The sequence below is a fragment of the Neoarius graeffei genome, chromosome 10 (assembly GCF_027579695.1).
Source record: "Neoarius graeffei isolate fNeoGra1 chromosome 10, fNeoGra1.pri, whole genome shotgun sequence".
Taxonomy (NCBI): domain Eukaryota; kingdom Metazoa; phylum Chordata; class Actinopteri; order Siluriformes; family Ariidae; genus Neoarius; species Neoarius graeffei.
This window is the reverse complement of record NC_083578.1, coordinates 16,108,557-16,129,135: the sequence shown is the minus strand read 5'-3', so window position 1 is coordinate 16,129,135 and position 20,579 is coordinate 16,108,557. Positions and strand designations below refer to the sequence as shown.

Genomic DNA, 20,579 nt, shown 5'->3' with positions numbered 1-20,579 from the left:
CTGCCATGTTGCTTTCTAAGATGATCGAGCCATCTAGTCAGCACATTGACTTTATCTTAACTCTTAAAAGGAATTCCCGTTTCATCTTTAGTGAGTTCTAAGAAGGTGCGCACACAACTCACGCTATCCCTCTGTTATCGTGTTTGTCTGCTTATCTGCGCTTCAACACCCGGCCGAGTGCTGCAGTTTATTTTGAGGGACAAAAACTACCATTCCGCCATTGGTTTGAACCATTGGTATGAGGACAAAATGCAAAATACACTGTAAGCTTGAGCTAGTTGTGGGTTTTTTTTTGTGCTGAGCTTAAGTTTAACCATACAGTTAATCATTTGTTCAGGTTTTATTTGAGTAGTACTATCCCAATTCTTTCAAAAAGTAAATCCACAGATCCTTTTCAGTCAGGTTTCCAGATGGACATTATTATTATTATGGGTGGCACGGTGGTGTAGTGGTTAGCGCTGTCGCCTCACAGCAAGAAGGTCCGGGTTTGAGCCCCGTGGCCGGCGAGGGCCTTTCTGTGTGGAGTTTGCATGTTGTGTCCGTGTGGGTTTCCTCCGGGTGCTCTGGTTTCCCCCACAGTCCAAAGACATGCAGGTTAGGTTAACTGGTGACTCTAAATTGACTGTAGGTGTGAATGGTTGTCTGTGTCTATGTGTCAGCCCTGTGATGACCTGGCGACTTGTCCAGGGTGTACCCCGCCTTTCGCCCGTAGTCAGCTGGGATAGGCTCCAGCTTGCCTGCGACCCTGTAGAAGGATAAAGCGGCTAGAGATAATGAGATGAGATGAGATTATTATTATTGGATGAATTGTATTGCAAATAGACATTTGCAATGGAAAACTTTGCCTGAGTCTTTGTCCAGAAAGAATAGTCTTATATTTGGTTATAATTTGATCAGATCAGGTAAACTGTACAGTGTTTTTAGAGACGCTGTGCCCACTGATGCACTTTCCAATTCAACCGTATATTTGCTTTGGAGAATCTGCATGTGGGCTACTGTTACTCAGTGCTCAAGTGTAATGTGATGTGCTCTTCCAGGAAGCCGGTCCTTCTCACAGCCTCTCTGCTTTTATTCCGTTTTGTAGTTGCTTCTTGAAATGTTAAGGGTTTGAAATGTTGGATGTTCCAGCCTTTAACTGACTGAGCAGAGATGAAACTGAGCCGGAGACCCATTTAGAGACGAAGAAAATGCTGCGGTTGATAAGACAGTGACGCATCTTATTTTGATTATCTTTGCAAGGATCTATCTGCGTCAACCTCACCTGAACTCGTTGAATATTTCTGGGATTTCTAAAGAGAGCAAAGGTTTTTTTGGATTTCAAGAAATGCTGTGATTGTGAAAAGAAAATGCTAGGAATTCATCTCATCTCATTATCTCTAGCCGCTTTATCCTGTTCTACAGGGTCGCAGGCAAGCTGGAGCCTATCCCAGCTGACTACGGGCGAAAGGCGGGGTACACCCTGGACAAGTCACCAGGTCATCACAGGGCTGACACATAGACACAGACAACCGTTCACACTCACATTCACACCTACGCTCAATTTAGAGTCACCGGTTAACCTAACCTGCATGTCTTTGGACTGTGGGGGAAACCGGAGCACCCGGAGGAAACCCACGCGGACACGGGGAGAACATGCAAACTCCACACAGAAAGGCCCTCGCCGGCCACGGGGCTCGAACCCGGACCTTCTTGCTGTGAGGTGACAGCGCTAACCACTACACCGCCGTGCTGGGAATTTTTTTTTTTAAATCTTGGCCCATTTTTATTTTCCTATCTCTTTGGGTTTAAATATTTACTAGGGACAAAAACGATTGAAATCGGTCCAAGATTGTGTTGGAATGCTATAACCAGCAACCGCAAAACGGGACCAGTTTTCTGATGTTTACAAACGGGATCCTTGCCATGTTGTCAGACCCTCATTCATATTGTCAGAATTAGTTAAATATTCAGGCATTACTTTGGAAATGGACTTCTTCATGAATTCACTGTGACTTCTCCTTTTGTAAACATCAGAAAACAGCCCCCGTATCATAATCGAGTACAGAAACTGAACGGGGTGCTCAGAGAGCCAGAAGAAGAGAAAGGTAAAGCAATGTGTCTAGAAACAGTCATTTTCTACAGTTTCTTTACAGTTATTGAGGTAAATAGACACAGGTGTATCTCTGTAAAGATCCTTTCCATGTTGTCAGACACTTATAATAACATTATGAGCCTGCCAGTGGCAAAATCAAGCGATTTTACATCGACGTAGATGATTTCCCCGTAGAATTACATTGTATCTTGTCTTGCGTTTGCCAGTTTCCACTGATTTCAATCATTTGTGTCCACAGCAAATATTTGGACCCAAAGAGATGGGAAAATAGGACCAAAGTTAAAAAATCTTGGAATTTTCCTTTAAGTCCACCACCCCGCCCTGACTCCAAAGCTTTTGTAGCTTTTCCACATACGTTGGCTCAAAACCTTGTTGCAAAACCACTTTTTTTTCTGGTTTGTTCTTCCCTGTTAGTTGATGAGCATAACCAGGCTAAACATGCCATGTCCTCGGCAGCATTTTTGGCTAACTGGTTCCATCTGTATTTTCAACAGGCTAAGCCTGAAACTGTTTGTAAATGCATATTTCAAGGTAAAACAACACATTTGGTAACCTATTAGCTATCAGACAACAGCTAATGTTAGCATTCAACCACTCCCGAGCAGTACAGGAAAAGCGTAAAGGAAATCTCATCTCATCTCATTATCTCTAGCCACTTTATCCTGTTCTACAGGGTCGCAGGCAAGCTGGAGCCTATCCCAGCTGACTACGGGCGAAAGGCGGGGTACACCCTGGACAAGTCGCCAGGTCATCACAGGGCTGACACATAGACACAGACAACCATTCACACTCACATTCACACCTACGGTCAATTTAGAGTCACCAGTTAACCTAACCTGCATGTCTTTGGACTGTGGGGGAAACCGGAGCACCCGGAGGAAACCCACGCGGACACGGGGAGAACATGCAAACTCCACACAGAAAGGCCCTCGCCGGCCACGGGGCTCGAACCCGGACCTTCTTGCTGTGAGGCGACAGCGCTAACCACTACACCACCGTGCCGCCCCGTAAAGTAAATATATTCTGAAATATCAACGCGCATCAGAAATCTTCTGGTGAAGTCAGTAACGTAATGTTCATATAGATTACATCCATAGCAAAAGTGTGTTCCAAGAACTTTAATAGCGAGCGTTTTGTGTGGCAGGAAGAGGTTGGCAAGACATGCCTGTTTCCAGGAAGTGTCCCCCAGGTGTTTCAAAACACCCATGGTTAAAGTGCTTGGAATGCAGTTTTATGTTGGATGTAATCTGTATGAACATTACACAGAAATACAGTATACTGTGCAAAAGTCTTAGGCACATGTAAAGAAATGCTGTTGACCAAAAATGGCTTAAAAAAATAATGGAATTAAATGTTTCAACATTTAAAAAATACTATAAACCGTAAGCAGTAAGCCATAATAAATGAAACAAAGGCAATATTTGGTGTGAGATGACCCTTTGCTTGAAAAAAAAAATAGTAGTCTCTGGTCCAATGAGTGCAGTTTTATACGGAAATGAGCTGTAGGTTTTACTGAGCATCTTACAGAACCAGCCCCAGTTCTTCTGGACACTTTGACTGTCACACTCGCTTCTTCATTTTGCACCGAAACCCAGCAGCCTTCATTATGCTTTCTTTTTTAATCTGAAAAGTGCTCTCTTATGTAATATGCTGCTCAGATACATTTTTATTTCTGTAACATTTAATTTTGTGCTGGAAAATGAACGAATGTTTGGATTCAAAAGTGTTTTTGTATGGGGGTGTCGTGGCTCAGGTGGATAAGGTGCCATACCATAAATCCGGGGACCCGGGTTCAATTCCGGCCCGAGGTCATTTCCCAATCCCTCCCCGTCTCTCTCTCCCGCTCATTTCCTGTCTCGACACTGTCCTATCCAATAAAGGTGAAAAAAAGCCCCAAAAAATATCTTTAAAAAAAATGTTTTTGTACTGACTCAATAATGTAGAAGTCATAAAATAGAAATCTATAACAGAGTTTGTATGGAAAAAAATAGGGTGCATAAGACTTTTTCACAGTACTCTACATTCCAGTGAGCATAATGTCACGTAATGATTTAACCACAACATTTCTGAGTTTGGATGAAAAGACAGGAAGACAGTAGCCATTACAGTGCAAGCTTAATTCTTAATTCTTATCATCTTCCTTAAGCACTTTCTTCACTTTCCTTCCTTCCTTCCTTCCTTTTTTCTTGTTTCCCTTATCCTTTCATTTAATTCCTTTCTTCCTACTTCCTTCTTTTGTCCCTTCCTTCTTTCCCTTTCTTTCCTACTTTCCTTTTGTAGGCTCTGTCCTTCCTTCCCTTTCCTTAATTTCCTTCCTTCCTATGTCCTTTTGTCCCTTCTTTCTTTCCCTTTCTTTTCCTTCCTTCCTTATCACTCCCTTCTTTCCCTTTCCTTCCTTCTTTCTTTTGTCCCTTCCTTCTTTCCCTTTCCTTCCTTCTTTTGTACCTTCCCTCTTTCCCTTTCCTTCTTTTCATTTCCTTCAATTTGCTTAATTCATTCCCTCATTTCCTTCCTTCATCCTTTTTGTCCCTTCCTTCTTTCTTCCCCCTTTCCTTCCTACCTTCCCTTTCTTCTCTGTCTTCCTTCCTTATCACTCCCTTCTTTCCTTTTCCTTCCTTTCTTTTCGTTTTTCCTTCCTTATCATGCCCTTCCTTCCTTCCTTCCTTCCTTCCTTCCCTTTCATTTGTTTCCTTCCTTCCTTATCACTCCCTTCTTTCCTTCCTTCCTTCCATTTGCTTCATTTGTTCCCTCATTTCCTTCCTTCCTTCCTTCTTTTGTCCCTTCTTTCTTTCCCTTTTTTCTTTCCTACCTTCCCTTTCTTCTCCTGTCTTCCTTCCTTCCTTTTCCTTTATTCTTTCTTTCCCTAAACCTCCTTCCTTCTGTTTTGTTACTACCCTTTTTATTCCTTTTTTATTCCTTCCTTCCTTCCCTTTCTTTGATTGCATGCTTGCTTTCATTTCCTACACTTCCTTCCTTCAACGTCCTTCATTCTCTTTCCTTCCTCCCTCACTCCCTCCTTTCCTTTACAACCAACCAATACACAAACAAATAGAATCTGAATCTCAAGTATTTTAATGTATTTATTTCCAATTTTTTTTATAGGGCTGAATAATTAATCATACAATCACAGTGTTGTATGTTGTGTGTATACAGTGGTACACTTACACTGAAATAAGGCTTTTTTTTAATTTCAAATTAGTGCTGCTCTTCAAAGAACATGTCTGTCACTGGTGTTACGATGTATGTGTTTTAGTATTAAGGGATTTGCTTTCATTAAATCTTAAGATTAATCTTCAAATCTCTGCTCAGAAAGGCTCGTACTGTAACTCCAGGATTAGGCTTTATTAAATCACTTTAAACCACAATAACAAATTTATAAAGATTGCAATGACAACATTGAAATAATAAAAGTCTCTCTTTTTCTTTTTTACATAATTGTGCAGCCCGGGATATATCTATCTATCTATATATATTTTTTTACATCCTGTTATTTATCTGCTCTGTTAATGTTACAAGAAAATCACATTGAACAAGGAATTATGTACACAGCTCAAAAAGCAGTATGGATGCTACCAATTGATTCCTCTGAAAAAAAAGAACTGTATCAGAGGGCACAACAAATATCCTGAGATCCACAGAAAGCATGTCCGTCGTTGCATTTATTATTATTATTATTATTATTATTATTATTAATTTTCCTTTTCAGTTACTTTCCTCATGGAAATTGAAATCCTTAGCAATTGCACCTGATAATGAAACACCACTGTGTTACATATGAAAAAGTGTCGTCAGTTGTTCCTACGTTGTTTTTTTTTCTTTTAATGCGAGAATAAATTCTATATTGGGAGTTTTGTTAGTATAAAAAGCTATTTAATCAAAAAAGTATCATACAGAATATCATCATGTGTCATGCCTTGGGGATCAGACGACTGATACATATCAACCTGTTGTCTCTGAACGAATTAAAAAGAAACGTTAGCAGCTCTAACGGTGAATTAAAGGAAGAGAAAAATAAGGAGATTGTCCTGTTTTACTTGTTGGGATTTTTGTGGGGTGAGTTTTGTGCACATGGTGTTTGCAGCTTATAGACTTTTTTTTTTTTAAAAACAAACTGAAGAAAAACAGAAAACATTAGCTACCATATTATTAGCTATACATTTCAGCGAACAGACATGAACCTGTACGACATGAATACCTCTATCGTTCTGATACACTCTTTGCACATTTCACAGGTAAAATTGGGGATTGAAATAAATAGGAAATAATTTAACATAAAGTACAAAGTTTGGTTTCATCCACTACTTTCTTGTATTCTAAATGACAGACTACATCTGTTGTGCTAAAAAGAAAACAAACAAACAAAAAAAAAACAGGTCTGTTGTAGATATTTGTGCGCCAGAAGTGTTTTTTCCAAGTCCTTGCTTGTGAAAGATATAAACTTGCTGGGACGGAGTCAGCCTGTGAGAAAATCGACGAACTTTGGATTGCTTTGAGACTCCTCCACATCACCCAGCTCCAACTTGGCTTCCACTAGCCCCTTACAGACTGTTGTCCATCACACCGACCCAGCTTAACTGGTTTGATCCAGTTATTTTTCCTAAAGGCCAAAAGTAATAGCAGCCTGGACTTGCTCTCCGCTGTCCATCCGCTCTTGTGCGAGAGCCGTCTCTGTGCGTGCCACCGTCCGATCAACCGTTCCCATTTGGTTTATCTTGTTTATGTATTTCATCACAGTCATTTGTGAGGTTGCTCCTGTGGCTTTTTGCAGTCCTTGGTCTGCTGGCCAGAAAGTTTATCCAATCTCGGCTGAAATTAGTCCTCTCTCTCTGTCTCGCTCTCATTGTCTCGCTCTGTCTTTCAGCCAAGCTGTGGATTTTTATTCTCCCAGCCCCTGTAAGGTGGAACTAGAAAAGATAAATAGAGGGAGATTTTGTTAGAAGCATTGCCAAACATCCATACAATTCTTCCATATTTGATTAATTTAAATATATTACTTTGATCCTGGCAGAACTGAAAAGGTTTGAGGTTTTCGTGAACCTTTTTTGAGAAATCATGAAAATTATTGTACAAATCATGAATAGCACGCAACTCTGCAAATCCTGAAACCATCTGTAACTCCTTTTAATTCTAACACGCACCTTTCATCCCAAATTAAACCCAAAGACCTATTTACCTCCTGTTTAACCGTTGATCTTTTAGTAGTGTTACTGCATTATATACTATATTTAACAGTTATTCCACAAAATCGAGTCGTACATGAGTTGATAGCTGATGAGGTGCGTAGCACCGAGTCGGCTATAAGCCACGTATGACGAGATTGAGTGGAATAACTGTTTTATTCTATCCACATTCACTTGATTTTGAGAAACAGAGCATTTTGAGTTTGATTTTTTGCAAATTCGATAAATAAAAACTTTGTACAAAATGTCTGGCAAAATCATTTCTGCTTAGAATGTAAACAAACTGGTGAAATGACAAGCAATTTGTAAACAATGCTATCATAATTCTTGAAAAATAAAACAAGCCACGTTTTTACCATCAAATACTTTTATTCCGTATTTTTATTTTTTATTTTTTGCATTTTTTGGGGTTTTGTTTTCGAGTACCGTATTTTCTGGACTATAGAGCGCACCTGTATATAAGCCGCATCCGCTGTATTTTTAAAAAAAAATTAAAAAAAAGATATACAAGCCGCACCGGGCTATAAGCCGCAGATATCTATGTTGAAAAATTAGATATTTACTGCATGTACAGAACGATTTTGTACTGTAAATGTACATGTATGTACCTGAACAGATTCTTTCTGAACAGTGCCTTTTAACACGGCAGCAACTTTGCTGATTAAAACGGAACAGAACCAAGAGAAAATAACCGGTATTTATTTACCTTCATTTCTCCTGTGTTTGAAACCACAAGTCACTTTAATCATCTTCGCTGGATTTGAAAATAATTACCAGTTAGTAATTTGTCGTGCGTGTTCTATCTGCTAAAGATCTGCTAATTCTTCTTTGCATTGATTTTTCGTCTATCTTATTTTTGATTCTACTTCCGGTTAGAGCGCCCCTAGCGGTGGAAGAAAAATCCACAGAATAGCTGCACCTTTGTATAAGCCGCATGGTTCAAAACCTAGGAAAAAAGTAGCGGCTTATAGTCCAGAAAATATGGTAGTTTTTATTTCGTCCTCGGTTGGTTCAGCAACACGCTCCGCCATTTTGTTTTTCTCTACTCATGGTATATGATCTGATAGCCTAGTAGTAGAGTAGCCAATCAATCAGAGTGCGCGATTGCTTGTATCCAGTGAATGTGGATAGAATAAATAGTATTGCCTGTGCATTAGGTATAATCTCTTGCTTTGTAAGAATCTAATCCTAATAATAAACAGATTTGGAAAAAAAAAAGTGTTTTTTTTTTTTTAAATTGTATAATCATTGATGTGGGAAAGTTTTCTGGAAGGAGATGTTTGTTTAACATTTATTCATGAAAGTAGTCCATCGACATCACCAGCAAGTTTTCCACCACGGGAAAGTCTTCAGGATCGAGGACGTTTTGTGTTTTTTTTGCGTTTCTTGAAAACGAGACTGAGCGAAAAGAGACGCAGGTGAAGGAACGAATGTTTATACCCTACGCTCTAAGAGGAACCATATTTTTTGTGGACATTTTTAAACAGATTATAAATGAAAAACTATGAAATGTTCTTTATGGAATAAATAAAAAGCCGCTGTTGGCGAAGGAATAAAACACTCCTTGTCGTGATTTGTTTCATACTTTAATGTTAAAAATGTAAAAGAAGTCAAAATGCATTTATTTAAAATGACAACTTTGTCATACTCTAATGAACTTTGACAAAATTGGATGATAAATGGATTGTAATTCAATTATAAAAGTTTTTGAACACGCTGGAGTTAGTCTGATCACTTGGTGCTACAAAACAACTTATTGGACTTATTAACTGATTGCTCTCAGATGGTCGGAATGTTAAATGGTTCAGGTTTTTTTTTTTAATAGTCTGCATAGCTCACTAAACTCCCCAATAGATACAAGCGTACAATACAATATTACTAAAGCCAGAGTCTTTCTCTCTCTCACTCTTTCTCGCTCTCATTTCTTTGCCAAAATCTCCCAAATCTGTGGTCTCATTGCTTAAACATCCATATATTTAAGGCCAATTTTCTCATCTGCTTGGCTGGCTTGTTGAACTTGGCAACGAGGGACGACTTGGAAATGACAGAAAATGCAGAAAAACTCAGCACATGACTATGGCTTTAGTGCATCAGTTTAAGGCTCAAACTGAGTTTAAAGCTCCTGCTTAATGGTTAAACGCATGTAAGTGGCCTCATAGGTATTCCTTTCTATCTAAGATAATTTGATTTTTGTGGGTTAGAAATGTATCCTCTCAAACCTCTTGCCTTAGCCCCTTAGCCTTTGCCATTAAACATCCTGTCTAAAATCTCATCTCATTATCTGTAGCCGCTTTATCCTGTTCTACAGGGTCGCAGGCAAGCTGGAGCCTATCCCAGCTGACTACGGGCGAAAGGCGGGGTACACCCTGGACAAGTCGCCAGGTCATCACAGGGCTGACACATAGACACAGACAACCATTCACACCTACGGTCAATTTAGAGCCACCAATTAGCCTAACCTGCATGTCTTTAGACTGTGGGGGAAACCGGAGCACCCGGAGGAAACCCACGCGGACACGGGGAGAACATGCAAACTCCACACAGAAAGGCCCTCGCCGGTCACGGGGCTCGAACCCGGACCTTCTCGCTGTGAGGCGACAGCACTAACCACTACACCACCGTGCCGCCCCTGTCTAAAATCTGTTTAAAAAAAAACAAAAACAAAACCAACATCAGGAGAACATCACTTCCCTCGTCCATTTTTCATTTAACATATGCTTAACGTCGCTCATCTTTTTCTCCCTCATGCCATTCCCTTCCTCCACCTCTGGTCTCATCACTGCTCCCTTCATCACCCTGAATGCCGCAGATTCCGATCCTATCGCAGCTACTGTACATGTCTCCACAGGAATAGATAAAGAATACCCAAAGTTTATGGTCCTATCAGGGGGAAAAGAGGGGAAGAACAAACTCAGAAATGTTCCAAGCGGGCCAGGTCCTTTAGTTCAATCCTCCCAGGTATAGAAGTGTGGATCTGATCATAAGTGACATCATTTTAAAGCCTTGTTTTTGCACCTGGTAGGCAAGAAAGCAGAGAACTTTTGACTGACAGCATATTATAGTGATTATTCTGCACACTTGTTTTAATCTCAGGTCAAAATCTCAGAAGGTTGCCGCACGGTCTTTAAACAAGAAGCTTAACCCTGAACAGGTCGAAAAAATACTGTACTTCTTTGGTGGATGTAAAGAAATAAATAGAAGACGACTTAAAGTAACATTATTTAAATCATGGACTGTCATGTCTATTTACTTAATCGAGCGTTTGACATATGGATTACTACCGTTGTGGTGTTGAATACTGTATTTTTATTATTTACTATTTACTGTTTGATCTCAAACGCATTAAGAAGGCAAGAAACTCGTCCACTAATTAACTTTTGACCTGTTAATTGAAGCGCATTCCAGGCGACTACCTCATGAAGCTGGTTAAGATAATGCCAATAGCGTGCGACGCTATCATTAAGGTAAATGCTGGTTATTTGAAGAATCTAAAATATGAAACGTTTTGGGATTTTTTTAAAAACATTTTTTCAAACCACATAACTCCACATACAGTACCGTGCAAAAGTCTGAGGCACCCAATATTTTTTTCCAGGCAAACTTTGTTACAGGTTTTTATTTTGACTCCTACATTATCGAGTCAGTACAAAAACATTTTCGAGTTACAAACGTTCGTTTCCCAGCACAAAATTAAATGTGACAGAAAAATAAAAAAGTTTGTCTCTGAGCAGCATGTTACATAACAGACCACTTTTCAGATTAAAAAAGAAAACATAATGAAGGCTGCTGGGTTTTGGTGCAAAATGAAGAAGCGAGTGTGACAGTCAAAGTGTCCAGAAGAACTGTGGCTGGTTCTGTAAGACGCTCAGTAAAACCTACAGCTCATTTCCGTATAAAACTGCACTCATTGGACCTGAGACTACTATTTTTTTTTCCAAGCAAAGGGTCGTCTCACACCAAATATTGCCTTTGTTTCATTTATTATGGCTTACTGATTACGGTTTATAGTATTTTTTAAATGTTGAAGCATTTAATTCCATTATTTTTTAAGCCATTTTTGGTCAACAGCATTTCTTTACATGTGCCTAAGACTTTTGCACAGTACTGTATGTTCCAGATGTTATTTCATTAGTTGTGATGTATGCAATATTGTTCTAGGGGTGGCATGGTGGTGTAGTGGTTAACACTGTCACCTCACAGTAAGAAGGTTCTGGGTTCGAGCCCAGTGGCTGACAGGGCCTTTCTGTGTGGAGTTTGCAGGTTCTCCCTGTGTCTACGTGGGTTTCCTCTGGGTGCTCCGTTTTCCCCCACAATCCAAAGACATGTGGGTTTGGCTAATTGGAGACTCAAAACTGACCGTAGGTGTCAATGGTTGTTTGTCTCTATGTGTTAGCCCTGCAATGACCTGGCAACTTGTCCAGGGTGTACCCCGCCTCTTGCCCACAGTCAGCTGGGATAGGCTGCAGCTTGCCTGTGACCCTGCACAGGATAAACGGTTATGGATAATGGATGGATGGATGGATGGAGTATTGTTCTACAATGTAGAAAATAGTCAAAATACAGAAAAACCTCTGAATAAGTAGGGGTGTCCAAACTTTTGACTGGTACTGTATGTAAATAATCATGGGACGGAACTTGTGTAATGTAACTTGCATGTTTTCATACATGTCAACCTATACGGAATGTCCGTATTTTATACGGATTTGATTCAATAAACGTAATATACGGCCGTATAAATAAAGTTATACGGATTCTTTAAAAAAAAACTTCAATATTTATTTAGAGCTATAATCAATTCCCATGATGATAAAAGAGCGCACAACATTTACAAACGTACTGTACACCACAGACAGCCAGTAAAGAGTCTTATGAAATCGCGCGTTATCTTGTGGTAGCGAGACTTCGTTCCACTTTTGATCATGCGCACACCGCATTGCGAGAATCCCGCCAATCGTGAAGTCATAGATATATAAACATAGACGCCGCCTTCTGCATAGAATCATACGTCATCCTCGCTGCCATATTGGATGTGGCAAAGTGGAGATTCTTCACCCGTCTCTGGTATAACGTCTAGACAGTAGCCGAGAATAAAGATGCCTCATTCATGTGCTGCGTTTAACTGTACCAACAGGTTTACCGTCCAAACGAGATCACATGGGATTACCTTTCACAGGTGAGACTGGAAAAATACTTTTCATTGTATTTGGTCATTATAACGTAATTTTACAAACAGATTTTCCTGACTTTGTGGCTAATATGAAGTCTCGTGCATAATAGCCGCTCGGTGAAACCTGTCTCCAAACAACGAAGTATTTCCTTCGTAACTACGCTGATAACACTTTGTGTTTTTGTCAAACATTGGAGCTTTGTATTCATTCTGAAGGTTTATTGTTATTAATATTGAATAAAAAGTAACTGGGATATATCATTGTTAATTATCATTCAAATTTTAGGTAAATTATTTTAATTTGCATCTTATACGGATTTTATAAGGGAAATACGGATTTCGGAGGTTGGTTATACAGGTTTGATTGACCAAAGGTTGACATGTATGTGTTTTACTGGAGAATCTAGTTTCTGAAGAGCACTCAGAAGTATAGGGTCTTTTCATCACTTCAAAATGATGTATAACACTATAATTTCACATGTAAAAATACGTTTTACAACACCACCAAATCATGTCTGGTTAGTTGGCTCAAAAAGCTGAAGAAAATGGCCAGACTCATTTGATCTGAAAGGAAGTTGACAGTAACTCAAATAACCACTCTTTACAACCATGGTGAGCAGAAAAACAACTCAACATGCCAAAACCTTGTGGTGGATGGCCTACAGCAGCAGAACACCACATTGGGTTCCAGTCCAGTCAGCCAAGAACATGACTCTGAGGCTACAGTGGGAACAGGCTCATCAAAACTGAACAGCTGAAGACTGGAAAAAACATTGTTCTAATTTTCAGCTGCCTGGTGTATATCTTAAGATGTTTTCCAGTACCGGTAAGTTCGGAATACTGTCATGACCTTCAGCCCTTTAATGAAGTCTCTGTACGGGTATATAGTCAAGGCTAATCTAGTGTCTTTGGTAGCTTATATAGCCTTTCAGTAAATTGCAATGTGCCATATACGACATAAAACTATCCATTGCATAGACTTTTGTCATGGTGATCGGATATCCATTTTATCCCAGTCAGTGCTAGTCCTTACTGCTTACTACTACAGTCATTCCTCAACTCGAATAATCAGATTATGCTGTGTTAGAGCCTTAGCTTAAAAATATAGCCCAATTAATCATATTGAATAATTATTCTTAGTGTAAGTAAATGATTTGATGCTGTTCCATGGACCGCTGCTGTATTTGGTGAAATGCGCCAGCGAGGTGTCAGACCCAGACGTCTGCTGATTTGGATGATTGATGGTCTGAAAATATTTGAATCAAGTCTCTCTTTGCTGCCTTGCCCATAATGGCCACCTGGCTCGTGTCTAATGTTTCTTCATATTACCATTCTGCTAACTCATCTCAAACTTTTCCCTGTATTTTCCCCACTTTTGCAGTTCTGCTGTTGAGTTTTTTTTTTTTCCTTACAAGATGATTCTTTGAAAAGCCAGAGGGATACCAGACACCATTAAACTCAATGGCCCGGTTATGAGGAAATGATGTAAAGGATCCATTACCCAAGACTTAAAAAAAAAAAAAAGATCATTTATAGACAATAGTGGTGTGAGAGGTTATCATTTGAATGGCATACCATTCATCATTCATCCATCTTCAGTAACCTCTTTGCTTCATCCTGGTCAAATCCAAGAGGTGTTGCTCAAGAGTGTAGAAGCAGCTATAGTACAGCTCATTCATTCATTAAACCCAAGTGTTTTATCCTGGTCAGTGCTCTGGATTTAGATACAATCCTGGCAACGGTGAGTGCAAGGAGGGAGTGCACCATGGATGGGATGCCAGTCCATCAATAGGACACCATGCATGCGCACGTTTACACCTGGGCCAATTTAAGTAGCCAAACTACCTACTCGAGGTAGACTTCTCACCCACCCAAAGCTTAGAGGACATTAGAAAAACAGGGAAAACTCCACACAGACAGTAACCTAAGCTCAGGATCAAACAGAAACCCTGGAGTGATGAGGCAGCAACGCTACCCACCACATGGTATACCATGATAAGAAAATAATCAAATAAAAATAAATACTTATACTGTTATCATGGTGTGTATATATTATGGCTTGGTGTTTATGTATCTAATGACTTCTAAACTGTACACTGTAAAAAGAAAAAATCCGTTGTTTTTACGGAAAAATACTGGCAGCTGTGGTTGCCAGAATAATCCTGTTAAAAATACAGTGAAATGTAAACAACATTACAGAATAACTTGTACATTTCACTGGGATTCCATGTACAATTAATGATAACTAAATGTAAATTTTACAGGTATTCAATGTACAATAATCAATACATAACTGTTAATTTTACAGATATTCATTGTACAATAAAAAAGCATCTAGGAATGAATTGCGAGTGTTCTCGATTATTGGTTTTTGTGGCTCCAAAATGATGGTTACAAGCAATGATCTACTAGACAGATATTTTATTTGATTTAGAGTTTTACGAAATGTGCCGGAGAGCCTCTACTGACATTTTTTTTTTTTTTAACAGGGCAATGATGTAATTTTAACTATCACATTCTATTTTAGTATTACAGTTTGTCTGTGTTTAAACTACAACAATTTGTAAATTCTACAAAAAAATATGATCAATTCAACATATTCCTACTGTTAAATTAACAGTGGTATTTGGTTAGGAGTTTTACAGTATATTGATGTAAATTACACGCTGCTTCATTGTTTTTGTATTTACAGTTTTTTATGTCATGATTGTACATAAATTCACTGTTAATTCTACGGACATTTTTTACAGTGTACAGTACCAGTCAAAAAATTTGGACACACCTTCGAATTCAATGCTTTTTCTTTATTTTTATTAATTAAAAGACACTTCATGGCTTAAAGTAATGATGGATGTCGTTTCTCGTTACTTAGTTGAGCGGTTCTTGACATAATATGTATGGATTGCTACAGTTGTGGTGTCGAATAGGGCTATTTACTGTATTTTTATGATTTACTATTTACTGTTTGATCTCGTACACATTAAAAAGGCAAGAAAATCGTCCACTAATTAACTTTTGAAGAGGCATGCCTGTTAATTGAAAAGCATTCCAGGTGACGACCTCATGAAGCTGGTTAAGAAAATTCCTGTAGTGTGCAAAGCGTCATCAAGGTAAACGATGGCTACTTTCAAGAATCTAAAATATGAAGCAGGTTGTTTTAAACAATTTTTTTTTTTTACTATATAATTCCATACATGTTCCAGATGTTATAATCATAGTTTTGATGTCTTCAGTATTGTTTTACAATGTAGAAAACTGGCAAAAGTAGGGGTGCACAAACATTTGACTGGTACTGTATGCAAGAAGAACTTTCTAAAATTTCCATAGCATAATTTTGAAAGAAGTATAGCTGGAAAGCTCATTTTTAACACTACTTGAATGCACACTGACTTGTGTACACTAGAAAAAAAAAATAAAAAAAGCTCTTCCATGAATTGCTTGTGTTAAAATATTTCTCTGGACACATTTGACAATGCAGCTTTATTCTCCATCCTTTTTAAACATTTTAAGACTGCAGGATGTCAGGATATCAATTGCAAAAACATGGCAGAAAGCATTCACACACAAAAAATTAAATTAAAAATTCTGTACAGCTGAATCCATGAAATGACTTTTGATCAGAAAATCAGTTCATTTCTGTAACACAGCAGCAACAAATATAGACTAAGGCCATCTCAAAAGAAGAGAGCACATCCTGTGCTAGCCACAATTCATTGGCTTTCTGTATCTATCCAGCCATCCATTACCTGTAACCGCTTATCCTGTGCAGGGTTGCAGGCAAGCTGGAGCCTATCCCAGCTGACTGCGGGTTAAAGGTGGGGTACACCCTGGACAAGTCGCCAGATCATCGCAGGGCTGACACATAGAGACAAACAACCATTCGCACATACAGTCAATTTAGAACCACCAATTAGTCTAACATGCATGTCTTTGTGGGAAACCGGAGCACCCAGAGAAAACCCACACAGACATGGGGAGAACACGCAAACTCCACACAGAAAGGCCCCCATCAGCCACTGGGCTCGAACCCAGGACCTTCTTGCCTTCTTGCAGTGCTAACCACTACACCACCATGCCACCCCTGCATCTCATTATCATCATCTCTAGCCGCTTTATCCTGTTCTACAGGGTCGCAGGCAAGCTGGAGCCTATCCCAGCTGACTACGGGCGAAAGGCGGGGTACACCCTGGACAAGTCGCCAGGTCATCACAGGGCTGACACATAGACACAGACAACCATTCACACTCACATTCACACCTACGGGCAATTTAGAGTCACCAGTTAACCTAACCTGCATGTCTTTGGACTGTGGGGGAAACCAGAGCACCCGGAGGAAACCCACGTGGACAACATGCAAACTCCACACAGAAAGGCCCTTGCCGGCCACGGGGCTCGAACCGGGACCCTCTTGCTGTGAGGCGACAGCGCTAACCACTACACCACCGTGCCGCCCCGCTTCCTGTATCTTTTAGAATTAATTTTGAAGTCTTCTACTTGTCTGTAAAGCTCTAAACAGCATAGCACCCTCTTACCTCACTGAGTCTTTGTCACTTTATGTCCCAACATGAACCCTTAGGCCCTCTACAGCTGGTTTACCAAATGTCCCAATGATCCCCCAAAACAAAATTGCAGAAGCAGCCTTTGCCAGTTGACTATGGGCGAGAGGTGGGGTACACCCTGGACAAGTCACCAGGTCATTGCAGGGCTGACACATAGAGACAAACAACCATTCACACCTACGGTCAATTTAGAGCCACCGATTAACCTAACCAGCATATCTTTGGACTGTGGGGAAAACCAGAGCACCTGGAGGAAACCCACGCAGACACTGGGAGAACATGCAAACTCTACACAGAAAGGCCCCTGTCAGCTACTGGGTTTGAACCCAGAACCTTCTTGCTGTGAGGTGACAGTGCTAACCACTACACCACCGGACTGCCATTATCATCATCATCTAGATAAAAAGAAATCCAGATGAATGGAATAGCTAATTATTAAATCAACTAAATTAGATGAACTCTATCTAACCAGATGTGACTGCTGTTTATTCCCAAATAAAATGCATCTTAAAAAACAAACACTATGATATTGTTATGAGTTCCACCAGATCATGGGTAATGCATTTTATTAACAGTAATTTTAACAATTTATTACAGTGTATATTTCTGGTATTAATTTTTTTTTAAACTTAACTATGGAATTGTAAATGTGTTTACTTCCAGTTGGCTTTACGAATAATCAGTAATCAGTTTTGCATTCATGTGTATTTACTTGGCTTGTATTATGTTGCGAGTATGAAGATTCAAAAGAGCAGGGGCAGATGTTTAACCTCTCGTTTAATCTCTGGATATTTAATCTTGCTCAGCGGCTCATGCATAAACCAATTATTAATGGTTCGTGTTTCATTCCCTTCTTACAGTTAATTAGAACTCTACCAAACAAAAAATAAACCCGATCGAATCATTTTACCGTGGATTTTCCACTAGATTTGACTCCTCTCAAGCTTTTTTTTTTAAATTTCTTAAGATTTAGGTTTATGAACTGAGGAAAATGGAAGATTATAGTACAACTGTCCTGTTGTGATGTGAAAATCACTTCATTTTCAGACTGTGTAAGATGTCAGAATGAGCAAGACATTCACGTCACTTCCTTTTAGTCCCTTGCAGATATTTTAATCCTATTTAAACATGGTCATTCATTGCATGTGACTTGAGTGTCAGGGCGATATCCAGATAAGAATGAGTTACACATCGCATTTAAAACAGACTCGACCCATATCAGGAGGTGTGAGACGCATTTTAACCAGATTCATACGAGTGTAAATCTGACAGGTGAAAGGTCTCCAACATCCAACATAATGGATTTGGTCCATGAGGGCTGAAGCGGTCATCTTAAAGGAAATTGAATTCAAGATTTTCATCATTTTGCATAAAACTATTTAAAATGATGGACATAGAGTAGGAACAAGTGTTATGAGGTGATTTGCATAATGCAGGCAGTACAGCAGTCAGATTTTGACCTGGCGAACCAGAGCTGCATATCTTTAAAATGTGGATAGAATCCAAAGAACGGCATGCAGGAAAAGACCTGGTGAAAATAGGAACTTGCTGTATACTACATCTCATCTCATCATCTCTAGCCGCTTTATCCTTCTACAGGGTCGCGGGCAAGCGGGAGCCTATCCTAGCTGACTACGGGCGAAAGGCGGGGTACACCCTGGACAAGTCGCCAGGTCATCACAGGGCTGACACATAGACACAGACAACCATTCACACTCACATTCACACCTACACTCAATTTAGAGTCACCAGTTAACCTAACCTGCATGTCTTTGGACTGTGGGGGAAACCGGAGCACCCGGAGGAAACCCACGCGGACACGGGGAGAACATGCAAACTCCACACAGAAAGGCCCTCGCCGGCCCCGGGGCTCGAACCCAGGACCTTCTTGCTGTGAGGCGACAGTGCTAACCACTACACCACCGTGCCGCCCCTATAGTACATCCTCATCATCTCTAGCCGCTTTATCCTGTCCTACAGGGTCGCAGGCAAGCTGGAGCCTATCCCAGCTGACTACGGGCGAAAGGCGGGGTACACCCTGGACAAGTCGCCAGGTCATCACAGGGCTGACACATAGACACAGACAACCATTCACACTCACGTTCACACCTATGGTCAATTTAGGGTCACCAGTTAACCTAACCTGCATGTCTTTGGACTGTGGGGGAAACCGGAGCACCCGGAGGAAACCCACACGGACACGGGAAGAACATGCAAACTCCACACAGAAAGGCCCTCGTCAGCCACGGGACTCGAACCTGGACCTTCTTGCTGTGAGGCGACAGCGCTAACCACTACACCACCGTGCCGCCCCTATAGTACATCCTAATACGTAAAATTGTATGAAACTAATTTCCTTACTAGTTGTATCTTGATGGGAAAGCCATAGCCTAATGGTTAAAGAAGCAGCATTGGGACCAAAAGGTTGCTGGTTCAATTCCCTGGACCTACAGAAATGGCTGAAGTGCCCTTGAGCAAGGCACCTAACCCCCAACTGCTACTCTGGGTATGTTGTATGTTGCTCTGGATCACAGTGTCTGCTAAATGCCATTAATGTACTGTAATGATGCTGAGAGCACTGCTCACACAGACACATAGAACCAATCTTGGAGGACGTGCCCAAGCGATGCTCCAAAAAACCTTGGGTTACATTCAGCAGCCACCTTGTATAAAAACAATAATAATCTAATCAAGGGTTAAGGCCCCAACTGTGGCTCTCTGGCAGTTGTAGGATATGATTACTTGTACATTCATTCATTTCTATGCCGCTTATCAATTGAGGGTCAAGGGTGAGTTGGAGCCAATCCCAGTTGACACTGGGTGAGAGGCGGGGTTCACCTTGGACAGGTTGCCAGGCTAACACAGAGAGACCAAGAGCCATTCACACCTATGGGCAATTTAGCACAGCCAGTTGACCCAATCTACATGTCTTTCGACTGTGGGAGGAAACCAGAGCACCCAGACGGAGAACATGCAGACTCTACACAGAAAGGACTCGGTTGACTGGCAGATTCGAACCCAGAACATGCTTACAGTGAGGCAACAATGCTAATCCCTGCACCACCGTGCCACCCATTACTTGCATATAAACTTCGCTAACACTTTGTTGTTGATTTTTTTTAATTTACCGCCCATGAGACGTGACATGTAAACTCACCCCTCACACCACAATACTCAATATCTCATGCAACCTTTCACCCTTTGCCTCAGTCAACAGCACACACCCTCTCTGTTTGCTTTTTTAGGGGCTATATATTAACTCCACCATGGGTGACTGCATGTCCCAAGAGTCTTACTGGACCTGCTATTTTTACAGCCAAATTGAAACATAGACCAAAAACATCCTTAAAAAAAATCCACACCATGACTGCATCTAAAGCAACAGGAGTGAAAATATTAAAACTTTTCTTTGAGGTCAGTTCCACATTTGAGCGTCCATATTGGACTCAGTGTGATTTATTGAGTCTACGATGGTTGACCACCATATATTTCCAGTACAATACCTGTCACAAAGAACAGCGACGAGGGAAATGAGCTTGACAGTGTGTTAATGTGGGCCAACAATGGGCATTGATGATTTA

General features: G+C 40.4%; 1 protein-coding gene across 1 annotated transcript in view; it reads right to left on the bottom strand.

Annotated features, from left to right (window-relative positions):
• Positions 1 to 5,159: 5,159 nt before the first annotated feature.
• The window catches only part of adrb3a (adrenoceptor beta 3a), a 35,083-nt gene continuing 19,663 nt past the window's right edge, over positions 5,160 to 20,579 (bottom strand). The window contains exon 2 of the mRNA XM_060931354.1: positions 5,160 to 6,996. Within this exon, the coding sequence (XP_060787337.1) occupies positions 6,969 to 6,996 (28 nt within the window). The 3' untranslated portion in view covers positions 5,160 to 6,968. The remainder of the gene's footprint in view (positions 6,997 to 20,579) is intronic.